This window comes from Haliotis cracherodii, unplaced genomic scaffold (assembly GCF_022045235.1).
Source record: "Haliotis cracherodii isolate W230 unplaced genomic scaffold, xgHalCrac1.p SCAF_8, whole genome shotgun sequence".
In the NCBI taxonomy this organism is placed as follows: domain Eukaryota; kingdom Metazoa; phylum Mollusca; class Gastropoda; order Lepetellida; family Haliotidae; genus Haliotis; species Haliotis cracherodii.
The window spans coordinates 45,536,436-45,555,571 of NW_027266341.1; the positions used below are offsets into that span (position 1 = coordinate 45,536,436).

Consider the following 19,136-nt stretch of genomic DNA (forward strand, 5'->3'; position numbering starts at 1 on the left):
TATTGTTATCCACAGCAAATTCAGCTGAGTCACAAAGGACTAGCAGCAGATAATTTAACCCCTTTTCATAATGCTTGTACCCTACTGTTGTCTTTTGACGTCATATAGGAAATTTGATTTTCTTCATTTTTGGCAAGCTATTTTCCGTATCAAATTTATAATGTTATACGAATTCGCATTCAAATCAATTTGATGATTATTTATGTTGTTCATATTTAAGGCAGTATTTTGTTTGCTCATATTTTCAGTAAAGCTGATAAAAAGTTCATCACACGGTACTTTTATCGGTGTACGATAAAAAGTTGCAAAATGTTTTTTTTCATGCAGAACAAACTCTCAGACAACATTAAGCACTGTCTGTTTTTCAAGCCAGTTTAATATTTGCAGTCACATTTACACCATAAAATTAATATTCCACATCTCTGCATAAGTTTAAAGTCGGAGGTAGACCAAAGCAATTCTTGCACAACAATCACTTTTCAGATCTTATAAAAAAGTATGTCAGAAAAATAAGTCAGTATCTAAGCAATGTTGAGATGAGTTATCACATTGCTAATCAGCAAAACTTGCATAATAGGGCAGGACATGTCAAGTTTTGGTACTACTCTTATGTGGACACAATAGAGTATGTGGACATATCGATCACTGGTTCAGTGGTTTGTCTGGACTCGATCATATTTACAGGCTGACATTATTTTGCTGGAATACTGCTGGTTGTCATAACAAAAAAAACAACACAAAAACATATGAGTAATGCTAATGTATTACCATGTATATGTCAAAATAACTCCACACTGAATTTGAAAGATTGCCTTACGTTTGGGTAATGGCTACATCATTTGGGCAATTTGAAAACAATGTTAAATACACAGTAGGCAAACATGGCCACATGAATGGCCCTGCTTTACCTCCATCATTGTTGAGATCTAGAATTTTGAACATCCTTGTATAGAAGGCTTCATGTAACTGAGTAACTCAAAAGGATGTGATGATTCATTTGTCCTAGTCATGTCTCGTAGTAAGCATGTAATATGGTACACAAACATACAAAAATATTTGACCCAGTCTGTAATGACCAGTGACCTGGATTTATTTTACTTTCAAATATCACCAGGGTCTTAGTTAACCAGAGAATGAAATATGGGTCACTCTGTTTTCACATACATTATAAGTCCTCAAGAGTCAGTGTGTGTCATCTTCACTTGTCAAAACAACCATATATCCTGAGAAGCTATCAAGGTCATGAGAAGCTAGTTGTCATCAAGTGCCTGGGTCTTAATATGTTATTATCTGCTTTGGTCAACTTAGTCACGATTGTCTAAATTTGAATTGACCATTTCTGACAAAAGGCTGCTTGTAGCCAGGACTTTGATAGGATTATTGTTCACTGAAATCTTTTCTTAAATATTGGTGAAAGTGTTCAAAACTGATGGTGGTACCGTGACATGTCCTAGAAACTGTTTGCTGCTATAGTATCTGCATCTTACACACACATGCCTAGGTACCCCTAACTCTTTAACTATTACCACAGGGATTATGCCAACAATCCCTCAATTAACTTACAGGATTCATTTTGAATACAGGGTCATACATTTGGCAATAACTTGTATTTTGTTGCAATAGGACAGGAATCATAATACTGTTATTGAGTGCAACTCATTATGAAACAAGAGAAACATGATATTTCAAAAGACACATGAAATATCTTCTATATATTTATGGCCAGTTGCACTCAACTACAATATAAAACACTTTTTGTAAATTATTATTTTTTCATTAAAAATGTAAAACCTAATTAAATGTAAATTCACCCTACCTAACACACAGGAACGTTTCACCACCCCTTGTAACTGTGACTTAAAAGTAGTTCTGAGTCTGAAAAACTTATAAAAATAAAACCAAAGTCTCAAAATATATTTAGGGTCACGGAAATTCTTTATCATACATTTGGATATGATTATATACAAAATCAACTTCAAAAAAATATTCTTGAAAGCTACAAGACTGCGTTTGGAAGTGAAGGAATAAATGCTGGTCAAGTAACAAAAATGGTGCTTTGCGAAACGAACATTCTCGACTGATGAGTCAAATGAGATATTTACAGTTTATAACGAAGAGAGAAACAAACGACAAGAAGCGATATTAACTCCACAAATTACAATCTGTCAATACTTTGCCTAGTCAACGTGGAACTTACGTAAAAGGGAGACAATTTGAGGGGAGGTAGCTCTTGAATAACAATAGTTCTCTCAAAGTCTTATGTTCACTGCAGTGAAATATCAAGTGTTATGTTCTCTGCAATGAAAATATCACTTTTCTGAACTTAAGAAAACACACTGAAGTATATGATAAGTTCCTAGCTTGAACTTGTGGACTGACAAATCACAGAAGGGTGGGTAAAATACCAATCTCAATACTGTTGTTCCTGTGGTGGTTTCCCTCAAATGCACATTTACACACCATGCCAACATGATCATGCTATACATAATCACAATACACACATGAATTATTCAATATCATGATCATGTCAATATGTAGTTTTATTCATTTGGAAATAGTATTCCTGACCATATGCTACCTTTGCTGAATCACACAAAAAACGACTTCAAGTTCAATATCTTCAGGCAGTATGTGAACATGGCTACTATCACTGGCAAATCATTTATTAGTAAGGAGCTGATAATTGAATAGCCATGGGAAACGATAATGGTGAGAGCAGTGCAATCTATGTCAATATGAGAGTCAACATTGAGAGACAGGCCGTCAACACACAGCCATGACATGCGCAGCAACACATGAATGTACGACCTGATGAAAGGTAAACAACTTGAACAGGTTATCTCTTCTTGTATGACAAGCACAGGTAGTAGCAGTTGATGTAGTAATAGACAGACAGACAGAGACAGAATTATTTTCCAAATGTGGTCTTGAGGCCAATAGTGCCATGACATTTTGTTGTAGGTTTTTTTTCATAGAGCACTATTGTGTATATTGCATCTGAATGGATGTACACACTTGAGTTTTATTAATATTCAAACCAGATTTAGAAATTGGCACTAGTCCTGTAGCCCTTGCCAAAAAGCCCAATAGTTAAGGTATCATAAGGACTACCGGTAGTAGTAATTTGACATTTTTAAGGGGTTTGCTATATGTTATCATTATAAGGACTAGTGGGCTAAAACTGTTAGTTTCTACCACTGCTTGAAACTATCATCTTCTTTCAAATATCTTATTGACAAAAACTGCAAGTACGAGAAATATTTATCATTTAACTCTGAGATTGACATGATAGATAACTGTGACTGTTTCTTGTTTATACAAATGTTTTTTATGCATCATAAATAATCTTTAACAAGCACTGCAACAAAATACCAATGTACTGAGTGTAGTATTACTCTAATACTAGTGCCTCTGCATCAACATGATCAATAGGAAAATCAACATGTATCACTGGTTACATATATGAAATAAGATACAATAATTAGAACTATCTGCTCTTTGTGATGACTTTCAAAATCTAAATCAAGTTTGGATACACATTAATTAACCTGTCATACAGACCCTGAAACAAATATATCCAATACAGCCTATGCATGCCCATAATATTTGGCAAGTCTACATTACTGCAGTTTCTGTAAATGAAGAAAGTCTCTGGGCTCCTTTTAAATTTTATATGTTATCAAGATAATTTAACAACCGTTTTCCTGTAGAATGTGTTGATTTCAGAAACTAGATGTTTGTCTATCAATTGATCATTGTATTTGTTTTGAGTAAGAATTCAATCAATTGACTTATGCCAGAAATTGACCATCAGTTTGTCACACTAGTTGAAGAACTGCCATACATGTAAACAATGTATCTGTGGATGGTTATTTGTCTCATGCATGAGTTTGAATATTGATAGAAAATGGTGCTCATACATAATGTCTAGTACATGGATAAGATGAATACATGTTTACATGATATGGTATATTTTTTGAATGACAAGGACATGATGGACAGGGGATAAACAGTTTGTTACAGAAGCTGTTTGGCTGCCTATCTAGTTTTGCTGATTGGAAAAAATCTCAATTACCTCAATTAACCTCTGGCTTCGGTACATAACATGCAAACTGTTTTTTTACTGAAATTCATCAGGATCTTGCTTATTGTCATACATATATTTGTATTGTCAGGCATTGTCAATGCGTTATTACTAATGACAGGGTCTACATAATTAACAGGTTAAACTATAGTTTACATGAGGGGTCCTTATCATACGATAATCCTAATGTTAAAACATGTTACTAGGGGGTCCCTAGAATCAAATACTATTGTTGAAAACATCACATCCCCGGGCCCCCCCCTAAGTTTCGAACACTGCTGATAAACACAGTAAAACTGTTATAGTAGTTGTTTACAAATAGCCACATTCAAAATAAAAAAAATTACCGTAATTAGTTTGTACAAAATGGAACTTTTGTTTCCAAATCACTCCTTTCACAGAAATATTGAAAACCAGATCAATAACTTTTATTCTTTTGATCAATGTTTCCAACAAAGCTAATGAGTTATAGATCTTCTCTAATTGGGCGTTGTTACTGCAATGAATTTGTCAACGATTTCTTTTGGAATCAGAACATAAGATTGCTGATCCACTTTGTTGTCATGACAACATCCAGATTTTAAATAATTACATGGATCAGGTCTACTGGAAGGGTGTCATTAGGAAGGTTCATAGATACAATACATCATAGTTAAGTCCTGAATGTGTTGACAAATCACAAGTATCAGGCTTTTCAATATTATGAGACATTACTTGCAATTTAAACCACTTGGTTTTTTTTTCCAGCTTCATAGTTTGGATGAAATACAATATTTCTTCATATGACATAATCCACAGCAAATTCTACTGTCCGATTGAAAGGCAGCATGACCTTATGGCTGCAACAGTACCAAATCACTTGTTGAAAAGAATGACTAAAGAGTGATAAAAGGTTATGCCCCCAAGGTCTCATATAATTTGGTCATTTGGTTTATACAAAACATAGAAAGCTACTTTGAGAGTGTATTAGGCTAATGTCATAAAAGCTGTGCAGCAGCAGGTTAAGCCTCTACATAACAAGTTAGGAACTACTTGCTTTCACTGAAAAGATGATCTGGGGAAGTTGTTGATGAACTGAAGCTGATCAGCACAACAAGGAAATACCAATCACAGTCAAAGACTACTTCCATTTCCTGACACAATGATAGTGACAGTTAGCATAGTTAGTGTTTATTGCTGTATGATTGAACATTTGAATAAGGATTGTTGTCATGGTTATGATTATTAAACTCACCATGCACCTACTCTAGCCAGAAGCCCGTATCTAGTTTTAGATATTTTAATTATTGGCTGTAATCTTAACCATGTTAACATGTTTAACTAAGTTGGCTCTTATTAAGTAAAACCAGATAAAGATACAGAAGGACAGGTTTGGACAAGTATAAAAAAAGTTTTGTGCAGATACTGAATTATCTAGTAATGAATGTCCTTCCCTGCATGACAAGACAATAGAAGATTAAGAAACAGGTTTCATTTGTTTATCAAAATCTCATGCACTGCACATATGAAAGACATGACTGCAGTGTTCCAAATCAAGAATGACATAAAGGGAGGTTAACATCACATCAAGCAACTGATCATCACTTGTTTTAAAAGGGTATTAGAATCCATACCGAAACATCCCCTCAGTTGTAATAAAGAATTTGTACTTGTTGAATTTTCCATATCATTACCAAATAGGAAAAACCTTTGGATGACAATCTTGAATCAGTCGATGTCTAATCAATCACCACTTCACGTCGTCAATGTCTGTGTGTAGATAACCAACTAACCATGCCTCGAAAACATGAAACCTATAATGCTCATTTACATTTAGCTTTAGTTTCATAAATGATATAGAAGTATAAATATAAAATGATTGACAATTCAACATAGTTTTCAATGTACAGTGTATGTGTAAGTGTTGGGAAGTTCTCGAAACTAAGCATGAAAGTAAGGGGTCAAGTGAGTCACGTCATGCTTCCTTCCACTAACATGCAACATAAATTTTGTCAGATAACTTGACCTGTTTGTATTTCATGTGTGAGATAGTGTTATTGGTAATGTGAACGCACATCTTAACAATTGTTAAGTTTGACAAATCAAATATTAAGGACTCTCATTATGTATGGCTAGGGTTTTAGACCAGTTCTTTTTGACATGAACTGACTGTCATCAGTAATCGCATCAGAATGTTTTGGTAATCAATGTCCTTATAGATGTTGTTATAAAAATTAAAATCAAAAGTGGATAAAATTGTGAAAATGTGGTAATGCCATTTGTTTTCAACAAAATCATAGACAGTGACAATACAAAATTTGAAAAGTAGAATACATACTTAACTTCTTTTTTGATAACTCACACTGATATTTCACATAGTTCAAGATATTAGAGTTAACTAAAATCCACATGAAGCACACAAGTAATGATTTCAAATGCACTACAGCAAAATGGTATTGGTGTAAAGCAAATACCAATTGTTGATGTTGTACAAACATAATGTTTAATGTCATAATAGTAAACAACCAATGACCACAGTGTATGATTGTTAATGTCATGGTGAAAACGAAAAAGAAACACCACCGACACTAGTTTTCTTATAATCAGTATTGACCCACACATTTCTATAGCGTAGACAATATATACGATAGTCGGATACTTGTTGTTTTAAATCTGCTTTGTTTGCCCTTGCTATTCCAACAAAACCATATTGACATTGTTGCTATATTGGAGGTCTTTGTTAAAACTTTGTGAGTACCTGCTCACAACATTTGAGCTGTCATTAGCTGCAAGCCATTGGAGATGTGAGCACATGATGTTAATTCTGTTGATATATTTTTGCCAGATAGAAATGTATCTATTTCGCATTGTGCCTCATGACACTCTCAAATGTAGGTGTGTCCTTTGGCATTAAAGTGTGCCAACAAGAAAAACGTTTCTGATGCATCTGTGAACTTTGTGAAGGTCATTTCACCATGAGATGGATAATAAGCAATTTCTCAATCCCAAGGCTTATTTAATGAATATTACTGTGCATGAGCAATGATTAAAGGGGCACTGATCTAACGCAATTCCTCGGACTTGTTGTTTGCCTTTGTTATTGTTTTTTCCCCCGTGAGTACCCGGATGATATGCAACGCAACTGAGCGTGACCAGAGACTGGGCTACCGTCTGCAAGGACAGTTAAATAAACTTGGAGGCTGGAGGCAATATTTGTTTTACGCAATTTTGCATAAACACTGATTGGTTAACTGTGATCTATAAAGATTTCGACAAAGGGGGCATGTTAATTAATTTCTTCAGCCAAAACAAACAGACAAAAAGAACGCCGGAGCTCATCGGATGTCATCATTTGGAAATACCCCAGATGGTTATAGTTTAATACTTAAAAAAGTGTCCATGCAGTGAAAGCATTTTCGGATTGCGTCGATAATACGATTACTACTCCCTTGTTGTCATCAACATTTTCTCGAATAACCCTACACCTGTGTATTTGTCGTCATTCACTTGATGCTCAGTTAATGAATTTATTACAGGTACAATTAGTGGTAGCACCACTAAGATTACCTGACAAAGGTTCCAATTCGGCATTTATTGTGTCTGGGGTAATTATTCAATCTAAATCCAGGTTTGAAGTGAGGTGAAATGTGTGTTATGTAATATGCACGTGGCAGCCCAGCATGAGATGAATGATCAGTTGATTTACTTTTTTTGGTAAATCAACGGATTGTTCCTAGTCATCAAAGGATTAACAGAAAATACGTTGATTGATTAATCACTGTTATCTTGCACAGTGGATATGTCAAAAGTGAGTGTTTACATGTCTAGGTTTACTAAAAAAAAGGGAATACACTCATATCATGGCGTGAAGTGCCCATGTAAAAACACCATACTTTGTTCAAAGGGTTAACTGATAATACGTTGATTGATTGATCATTGTTATCTATCACTCAATGGAATTTTTAGGAACCGTGGACGTTATGAAAATAGTTGTCATGTGGGCTTTCTCAGCCTACCCTTGAGACTTGACACCTATGTGAAACACCTGAAGCAATCCAAGTGATCAGTTGATAAACGAACACGGGTTACAAATTATAACATCCCGAAACGATATATATCTTTTAAAATATTTGACTGTTACAGAGGCACGTGACATCGAATAGGTTTCTTTGAACAGCTGCAGGCGAGTGGGATATTGTTCCTTTTTGTGGATATTCACGGATACATTCCTCGAACAAGGAAGCTGCCTAAAATTTATACACATAAATTTGGTAGGTTGTAATTATGGTATTTTATTTACTTTATGTTGCAAGTCAAAATAGTGTAAACGAAAATCGCAAAATTACCAAGCAAGTGACTTATCAAAACTTCGTCACCATTACCGAAGCTACCCACAAAGAAACCTACATTTCCTTATTATCTCGAAAAATGTGTTTCATTTTGTTGATCAATGTGACCATACGCGCTTATTACTACCGGTATCCAAAAAAGTGACTAATGCGCTTACGAATGGCGCAGCAGAGGTCGCGAACTAGTCTAGATTTCTGCTATACATCCGGGTACTCACTGGGAAAAAACAATTACAAAGGCAACAACCAGTCCCGAGGAATTGCGTTGGATCAGTGCCCCTTTAGACAATGGTATGCTCATATCATTATGGTCATAATTTTCCATGCATTTTAGCCAGTTTACTGTGTGAAAGAACATTTATCACTGGCGTCATTGTAAACATTACAAGGTATTACTGTTAAGTAAATATGATTTCAGCGTGCCTTTCAAGCCCCAGGGCTTACTTTAACTGTGTCATTGACACATATTTCTTTCACCCTGATAATTATTTGCATGATGTTGCTAAATTGCTTAGGACTAAATTATTTAATGCATATAATAAACATCTGAACACAAATGAAGTTCAGATCCACAAGTCAACCATAATGATCTTCTACAGAGTTGCCATCTACTTAGCATTAAGTTAGTAGTAAAAAGTGGTAGTGCACAGGAATTGTCGTCAGTCCTTCCAGAATTTACTAGTCTTAGGCTTACTAAGCTGTCTTCAAATCCTGGATCGTGAGTGTTTATGGTCAAACAATCATACCATAGCTATCGTCAACAGTGTCTGACACTGTGTCTGTAAACATTGATATATTATACACATTACTATGATACGTGTAACAGCTTACAAATAGTAATTTGTCAAAACAATTTCAGCAGTAACTAGAAATGTGCACAGTCTTAACAGTTAACATGCTTAACGTAGTCATCAATCTGGAAAATTGGAAATTTCTCTTCTGCAACAGATGTGTGATGTAGTACTGTGTCAGCAGAAAGGTTACATCCCATTAGTAAGACATCCCATTAGTGAGACACCCATTGTAAGACAGTGGAGTAGGTGGGAATAATTAATCAAACACAGCCAGTCTACCCACTTAACAATGGTCACAGCCCATGATTAGCAGATTAATTAATATGAGTAGGCCAGTAATTCTGTTTGAATATTCTCAGGAAATAAAAGAGTTTATCATGGCAGGTCTGCAGCAGGTTGAGTTCATTACCAGTCAAAGAAGTACTCTCCAGGTCCCCTTTCAGGGATATCTCCACTACAAGAACAAAGTAAGACTAACTGGTACTCACTGGCGATGTACCATTAAGACCTGCATTGGCAAATGTACAACAGTTGGAAATTTTGTCAGAAATTTCACTGTACACAACCACCCACCAGAAGACACCAGCAGAATCCAGTTCCTTGGCAGCTTAAGGAAGAGAGCAAGAGAAGAACCAACCACTCCTGTGCTAGCCCTCTACAACGACGAGGTCTTGAGACATGATCCGGAGGCCGCAGCTATATTTCCCTCCTTCAGATCAGTCGGCAGCGCCATGTACAGATACCGCACACACCATCCCGACACTCCCTAAAACCAGAGCTGAAGTCGACATTGCAGCACCCTGGAGAGAGACCCATGATGGTGAGCGGTTTCTGCTTTTTGAGGACGGTGAAGAAGACAAGATGCTGGTATTTGCAACTGATGATCAGCTTAGAGTCCTCCAGTCAGCTTCCATTGTCTACACGGATGGTACTTTCTCCGCCTGCCCACATCTTTGGAATCAGCTTTACATACTGCATGCACGGAAAGGAAGCATTACCTATCCCCTAGTCTACGCATTGATGCCTGATCGTCGGACTACAACTTACCAACGCCTCTTTGCTCAGTTGAAGGTCCACATCCAACATCTACTGAACCAACCATTCAACCCAGAGACATTGACTTTGAAGTTCCTGCCATTAGAGCCCTCCAGATAGAGTTTCAAGGTCCAGACATCAAGGGGTGTTTCTTCCACTTTACCCAGGCGATTTGGCGGAAAACACAGGAGCTTGGTCTTGCTGTTGGATACAGAGATAACCCCCTTGTGGAACAGTGGATCCGACGAGCTGCTGCCTTGACTCTGCTGCCTCTTCAACAGGTTCAGGATGCATGGATTGACTCCATGATCCAGTCTCCCGATGTAACGAATGCTGACGAATTCAACGACTACATATTACATGCTTATGAAGCCAGATTTCCTCTTTCACTGTGGAACCATCACCAGACATTTGGCCCCAGTACCAACAACAACCTGGAGGGTTTCCACAGTCGCCTCAATGCATCACTGAATCATCGTCATCCTAATCTCTACAGGTTCATCGAGATCATCAAGAAGATTGAGAAATCTGATAAGACCCAGCTATCTCAGTTAGACCTAGGTGCAGCTCCACCAGCAAGAAAGCGTGTGTACATGGAGATTGACAATCGGCTTTCCAGACTGAAGGATCAGCTATCCCATGGTGTCAAGACACCACTCCAGTTCTTGGATGCTGTTGGCAAACTTCTGAAGATGGATTAAGGTTGTGTCAGTGTGACAACCTTGATGTGAACTGTGATGTGAACTGTGAAATTAACTTTAATTGAACTCTAAGTGGCGAATATTTTAAAACAATGGATTTAAGGGATGGATGAATTAAAATGTTGAATGAAATAAAGTAAAAGAGGGTATCAAGCATCTTGAGTCATTTCTTTTGTATATAATAAGACAAGTCCATTTTCATGATAGCTGTTAATTATACTCGGACCCCATGGTACCGCGGCATTCATCGTATCGCGGCATTTGTGATTTCCGATAGTTCACGCGGGACACGCCTCTTAGCGGCTGTCTATTAATGCAAATCAGTAGCCAGGAAGTGCTCACTTCGTAAACAATTTCAATTTCCTCGGAATGTTCCGTCTGCTGTAAGTAAGGAGTTATTAATCCGTTGATACATATTTCTGGCATCTGTTGTAATATTGCCTTACCTCCATCTATCAATGGCCAACGATATAACCCGCAGTTCCCCACGTAAACTTTCTCTATCGACCTGAACTAGATCATCTGCATATTCATGGCGACTAATGAGGTAACGGAAGTTACGTAGTCAGCACATTTTTCCCCGCTCTGTGCCCAGAATCTATTGGGAGATCATAAGGGCCATAATGCCAAACTTAGAAATACGTTCTTCACTAGTAACCAAAAGATAAATACATACTTTGGGCATACTAGGAGTGCTTTTTATATATTTATTTTTGACATTTAACATTTTTGCATTTTGTGACAAATTATTGTCATCCAATTTTTTTTTAAACAATCTTAAAATATCATTTCTGATATTTTGATGTTGACTTATACAAATATTTTTCCCTTACTTTTCGGTAAATATGCATTGAATACCTATTGCTGATAACACATTTAGAATTTTACTTGTGCTGTCTTTGCACTTGTCTGGACAAATCACTGATTCCTGGCATGATCATACCAGGTGGTTGGTAGAATTATGTCCTCTTTTTGTCCAATTCGGACCTCCATACACAACTTTTCTCTGTACCGCGATACGATGGAGTTCCCTCCCTTGTCAAACAGAGCGCGAGGCCCGGCTTTTACTCGGAGCTACTGATGTAAATAATAAACTTTTATCAGTAAAATATGCATTGTTTGATAAAATGAATGATATCTGACACAGAGAACACGAATAATCATATAGGTTAGTGAGTGCATTTTGTTCCGTTTAGCGTACATGACAAGTACCGCGATACCCCGAGGTTGCAGGCTACCTGATTAACATGTGCAACCAGGTATGACATTGTTGTTTGAAGGTGTCTCACAACTGGGCTGTCTTACTAATGGGAGGAGACCAGTAGACGTGGTAGAAAGAAGGTGTCATATATTTTCACCTGGCATTGTAGTAATTGTAATGGAATGTGATCAAAGTTAATCAAAATCATCTCCTGTGTCTTTTTATCAGGACAAACACAAATGCAGAATTAGGCCTGTCTGGACTGTCAGATCACGCAAGACAGGATAATGAGGATACATACCCCAATGGTCTGGAGTAATATAATGAATTGTGACTAATTAGCAAGATATCTAAACAGACTTTAATAACTGACTGGTATACTACACACAGCAGATGAGCAAGTATGTATTAATCAATAAAACTGATTTCCTGTAATAAAAAGGGTCTGTAGTAATAGTGCATCATTTTCTCTAATTAATATCCTATAGGCCTAATATCATGAATATATCATGAAAAATATGACAATGTCTGGTTTGCTAATTATGTAGATCTATGAAACAGTGCAGACCATTCCTGTGCTGAGCGAGGTATTTTAGATAATCTTAGGCTACATGCAGGTCTCCAGTTGCACAGCCTACAATTTAGTGCCATCAAAACTTATCGATCGCTCTCTAGCATTACTTGTCAATTGTGGCAGGTCATAGAAAGGATTCTGCATTGTATAACTAACAAATATCAACACACAGAGACACACGTGGCGGATGAAATGCGCACAAACCTGTATGTAAACATTGCCAATGCCTTCGGAGGGAACTGCTTGAGCATCTGGTTTACAGGTCTCCGATTCTTGACTTTTGTTCCTCAGAAATTTATCAGGATCCTTACTGAACAAATATGCAGAGGCCAATGCATGTGTTATTACAATCACCATATTGAACAAAAACTGTCAGCTTCATTCAGCAATCCACCAAATTTTCCAATTAATATGGGATCTGTCAAAATATCCGAACTGTGACATCCCGCAAGCCGTCTGCAAGTGCTTTAAGTGCCATCTAGCGGCCAGGGGGAGATTACTCTAATCGCCTGCCCGGGGGTCTACCTTTCCCGCAGTCGCTCTCTAATCTGCCCTGTGGTGTGTACGGTGAGGATAGAAAAATACAAAGTAACCAACCCCACAGAGACAGAATTTCCCCGATCTGCTGCAGTAATGGTGCTGAAGATGAGCTTAACGTTTTAAGTCTTATATGTTCAGACCTACGCTGTAGCAAATATTTTAATGACTTATCAATATAACGTGTTTTATCAGATGTACAAAAGTTCTGTTTTTTAATGTCTAAAAGGGACATATCTGTAAATACTGCCCAAACACTTTATCGCATGTTAGCCAATCAATGCTATATTTTTAATATTTATGCATGTAGTCTCTGGTAATCCACAGTGAGCGGCGTCTGTACTCTCACCTATGTTTAAACTGAACACATTGTTTTACATAATGTGAGACTTTATTGCATTTTTTTATGGGTTTGAGAAACTTACATGGGGGCCATATGGGGGTGGGTAATCGTTGAAAAGATGTAACCGAACTTTTAATAGAAACTTTATCTTTGTCTCACATGTGTATATAATATGCATATATAAGAAGTACATAAATAATTATGAAAATATTTTTAAAACATTCCTAACCGTAAATTATTACACTAAACATGTTTATGTCCTTTGGCAACGAGGCAATTCTGCGTAGCGAGGTCTGCCCGTCGAAAGGGTCGGGAACAGGCCTGTTGCATATCGCTGTGCGGGAAACGTTGACCAAGTTTCCTGTATTTGATATATTTGTATCAGGGTCTGTAAGACAGACTATGCAGACCTACTTCACTATAGAATAATATTACAACATTGTAGTTATTACTTTGAAAAGATTAAATATGAAAAAAATATTAATAACTTTACCACTGTATATAGTTTCAGGAAGTCATTGTAAAATGTATAACTAGTTGTTTTCATAATGTTTGTTTTCTACTTTCATATTACATAAATATTTAAACTGAAATATGCCATATTCTCATATCTGATTCTGAAGGGTTTTTTTCCGTCTGGGCTACACATGTTATAACAGTGTAGGTACTTGCATCAATAGGTAGGTATGCAACAAAGTTTCTTTGCGCCAAGTTATCTTGTGTATGTATCTATCCGTCCCACATGCGCCAAAGTACGTGTTGATTCAATTGTCAATTGATTTGGAATGTGCTAGGTGCCCCACCGTCCAGCACTGATGGCAACCGCGTCCCCTAATGTCAGACTGTACGCGTTTTCTTTCATTTGTTAATAATAAAATGTATCACATGGTAAAGGGATATTTGTCGTCTCATATTGAGAGACACGGTGTATTTTGTTATCTTTCATTATCACGACAAACGTTATATAAGTAGTAATAATTGTAATAAAACACACACACACACACACACTCCCCCCCCACCCCACCCCCCCCCTCTCTCTCTCTCTCTCTCACACACACACACAGACACACATCGGCTAATTTACTTTTGTGATGGTATATTTATTAAAATATGTAATCAGTCTGAGTATAACCATCCCCAATCAATAGACGACAAAATTTTAACATACGTTAGTCCTGGTCGGTGTCTCCATTTGTAACCTGAATATCCACAGACTCACTTATATGTGTACCCTAAATATCTTAACAGGCCTTTTGTCGTCAGCAGCATGCTTTGTGGATGACAAGTATCTTCACGACATTGCCCCTTACCCAAAATCATTAAAACAAATATCGTAGGCGTGTATTACAAATAGGGTTTTCCCGTCAACACCTCTGCCATCCCTGAAAGAACCAGTGACGTCCTCTCCGTATCATGTCCCAATTCCGTTATAGATTTCGAAGCACTCGATGCCATCAGATTTACATCACAAAGAGGATGCAAACAATGTGATTTTTAAGACAGCTGTTGCTTGGGTATATATACTATTACCGGTTGTCATAACCTGTACCTCAACACTAAACATTTCCTACATAAAAATATCTATGGACTAAGTTGTCGGATTATTTTATTGCTTACAATAACGTGTTGGTTCTTAGCTGTGTAGTAGGAATACCTCGCGTGTAAGGTTTCCCGTGCCTCGTAAATTACCAGACAGTGGGGCTCCTCGTGTGATGGCTTCAGGTTGTTTAGAGACGGTCAGTGGAGTGATGGGGAGACGCAGTGTGGTCAGCCATACAACTACCGCTGCGGCCAACGCGACCTCGAAATCCGGGCCAGGTCACGGGAGTTAATATTGTAGAAGAATTTATGTTGTAAGATTCAGTATACCGTGCAATGTACCGCGTGCTGGAATCAATGTTGCTGCCACGCGGGGTGTTATATATCACACAACTTCGTTCGAAGTGTGCCTCTGTTCACCCAGGAGTGGATGGGTACCCAGTGGGATGAGATGACCGGCTGTTAACCTTCTAGCTCCTACCCCCCCCCCCCCCCCCCCCACACACACACACACACACAAACACACACACCAACCCACCCACCCACCCACCCCACCCCACCCCACACCCTGAATGAGTCTAGAGTAGTGCACACTGATCCATTGACAAGGGTAATAATTAAGTGCGCTTTGAGCAAGCACATAGTGAACGGAAAACAAGCCTAACAAGTACACCTGTTAGTATGTTGTATAGTTCTTAACCCATGTCTGATTGTAGCGCATACATAAATAGAACAATGGAACACGTCAAATGACTACTTCACGACGGAAGAACGTGTGTTACAGTGCTGCAGGGGATACATAAAGTGCAGGGCCCCCGTACACACAGTGTGTTTCGAATGTATTATATCAGTGATGACTATTATGTACATCTGCAGCTAATGAAACTGAGTACACAGTAACAATATGTTACAACTGCCACTATTCCGGTAGCTATTCCTCTATTGCTGCTGTTGCTATACTGCTGCTAACTGCTTCTATTAGTTGGATTATGAGAAATGCAGACACATATATATCGATTTCGCCGTCTTTAAAGCTTTGGCAAAATGTTTTCTAGGCCAGTCATTAAGTGATAAAAGAAAATGAAATATAATAGTTCGCGATACAAGTCGATTTGAATAACCCGTGACGTCAATACCCCATCTCTGACGACATGTCGCCGGCCATGGGAGGTGATCGACATGCCCGACCAGACAATGCCAGCACCAGTAAATAGAGGCGTACATTTGTCTTGTTAACAAAACAGTAGGGTTTTTCCATCCTTTATCGCTGAGGCGCAGATGCTGACACAACATGTGACGTAGATGCATGGACTATTGCGAAGGGACCGTGTTATCACTGGATGACAAATACGTCCATGTCAAACCGTGCTATTGTGAAGACGAAGGTTGTAAAGCTGAGTGGAGCGGAGATGAAACTACTTGTGCTTATTTAACCGCAGTTAAGTCACAAAAGAGAGGCTAAACCTAGGATAACACAACCGGAACATCGTCCCTGGCTACCCTTATACACTATATGATATACGCCTTGTGTAACAGGACGTTTTAGCTCATGGAAATGTGACACAGCAGAGTGTTCTGGGTCGTAGCATCCCCAACGTGGAAAACTCGCAACGGAAGGGGTTCATCATCCGTGGAAAACTGTCCAACAGATCCTCGAGCTCTGTCCGTAACGAGGATACGGTTGTATGAGGTAATCTGATGTCAGATCTATTAATAGACGGGGGTAATTCCAGTGTTTTCAACTAGTCGTGCCCAGATCACGTCAACAGAGTTGGTATTGACGTACACACAAGATGGTATTGACGTACACACAAGATGGTATTGACGTACACACACGATGGTATTGACGTACACACAAGATGGTATTACTGCATTTTTATAACGCCGTGGAGATTAAATAGGAATGTTAGCACGTAGTACGTGCGTACGCGAAGGCTGCCGATGTAGAGCTCTTGAGGTCAAGTGTAATGTGTCACGCTTGTGTCCACCGACTGAAGGGACGAAGACATTCCGCTTTACATTTATACCGCACACCGAGGACAATAACAGTGGTTACTTCCTAAAAGTGGTGTTAAATGTGAACACATGTTTATGTATATTGTTTACATGTCGCCTGCAGTACCCAGGTATAAACAACACGTTTACTAGTCAATAATAACTTGGGAAGTATAAGATACATAATAAAAGATAAATGATACATGCTTCTTGTGTAATGCACAAACATCCCTAAAGGGACACACATGTGCTACTGCTGCTCGTGAAACGTGTTCCAACTTTACTAAGTGCTAGGCAGATCAGTCAGCAGGAACTTTTCTCTCCTGTGGTAAATATTTGCAAATGGCTGGCATCAACTCTTCATGGCACATTCTTGGACGCACTCACCCAGATACTGGCGGTACACATATGTATCCTTAAGTACCTCACCTCATACTTAAAGTTATTGTTAATGTAATCTGTAAAAAAACCTCATCTATTTATTTACTTATAGATATGGTTTTCACGTTGAGGAACAGGCTTCTACACAGTAGTCATTCATATCAGCCCGAGGTGCTATCATTCACGCCACATTACATATAGGTATATCTATCGTAACAGAGCGCGTATGTTATCGCGACTGGCGGAATGCGGCCCTGCGTGCGTCATTTCAGTTTGCTGCCTAGAAGGGGGGGGGGGGGGGGGGGGGGGGGTGGCATGGTGTTTTGTAGGTTTGTGTGTAAGTTGGGGTGGTGGGTTTGTGTGTATGTTGGAGTGGAGGGTTTAGGTGTATGTTGGAGTGGAGGGTTTGTGTGTATGTTGGAGTGGAGAGTTTAGGTGTATGTTGGAGTGGATTGGAGGGTTTAGGTGTATGTTGGAGTGGAGGGTTTGTGTGTATGTTGGAGTGGAGGGTTTGTGTGTATGTTGGAGTGGAGGGTTTAGGTGTATGTTGGAGTGGAGGGTTTGTGTGTATGTTGGAGTGGAGGGTTTGTGTGTATGTTGGAGAGGAGGGTTTGTGTGTATGTTGGAGTGGAGGGTTTGTGTGTATGTTGGAGAGGAGGGTTTGTGTGTATGTTGGAGTGGTGTGTTTGTGTGTATGTTGGAGTGGAGGGTTTGTGTGTATGTTGGAGTGGAGGGTTTGTGTGTATGTTGGAGTGGTGTGGAGGGTTTAGGTGTATGTTGGAGTGGAGGGTTTGTGTGTATGTTGGAGTGGAGGGTTTGTGTGTATGTTGGAGAGGAGGGTTTGTGTGTATGTTGGAGTGGAGAGTTTAGGTGTATGTTGGAGAGGAGGGTTTAGGTGTATGTTGGAGTGGAGGGTTTGTGTGTATGTTGGAGTGGAGGGTTTGTGTGTAAGTTGGAGTGGAGGGTTTGTGTGTATGTTGGAGAGGAGGGTTTGTGTGTATGTTGGAGTGGAGAGTTTAGGTGTATGTTGGAGTGGCTGGTTTAGGTGTATGTTGGAGTGGAGGGTTTGTGTGTATGTTGGAGTGGTGTGTTTGTGTGTATATTGGAGTGGAGGGTTTGTGTGTATGTTGGAGTGGAGGGTTTAGGTGTATGTTGGAGTGGAGGGTTTAGGTGTATGTTGGAGTGGTGTGGAGGGTTTGTGTGTATGTTGGAGTGGTGGGTTTGTGTGTATGTTGGAGAGGAGGGTTTGTGTGTATGTTGGAGTGGAGGGTTTGTGTGTATGTTGGAGTGGAGGGTTTAGGTGTATGTTGGAGTGGTGTGGAGGGTTTAGGTGTATGTTGGAGTGGTGTGGAGGGTTTAGGTGTATGTTGGAGTGGTGTGGAGGGTTTGTGTGTATGTTGGAGTGGTGTGTTTGTGTGTATGTTGGAGTGGAGGGTTTGTGTGTATGTTGCAGTGGTGGGTTTGTGTGTATGTTGGAGTTGAGGGTTTAGGTGTATGTTGGAGTGGTGTGGAGGGTTTAGGTGTATGTTGGAGTGGTGTGGAGGGTTTAGGTGTATGTTGGAGTGGTGTGTTTGTGTGTATGTTGGAGTGGTGTGTTTGTGTGTATGTTGGAGTGGAGGGTTTG

The 19,136-nt window shown here is 38.8% G+C and overlaps 1 protein-coding gene across 1 annotated transcript in view; it reads right to left on the reverse strand.

Annotated features, from left to right (window-relative positions):
• LOC139451136 (cGMP-dependent 3',5'-cyclic phosphodiesterase-like) overlaps positions 1 to 13,165 on the reverse strand; it is a 79,984-nt gene extending 66,819 nt beyond the window's left edge. The window contains exon 1 of the mRNA XM_071232933.1: positions 12,922 to 13,165. Within this exon, the coding sequence (XP_071089034.1) occupies positions 12,922 to 13,074 (153 nt within the window). The 5' untranslated portion in view covers positions 13,075 to 13,165. The remainder of the gene's footprint in view (positions 1 to 12,921) is intronic.
• Between the last annotated feature and the right edge of the window lie 5,971 nt (positions 13,166 to 19,136).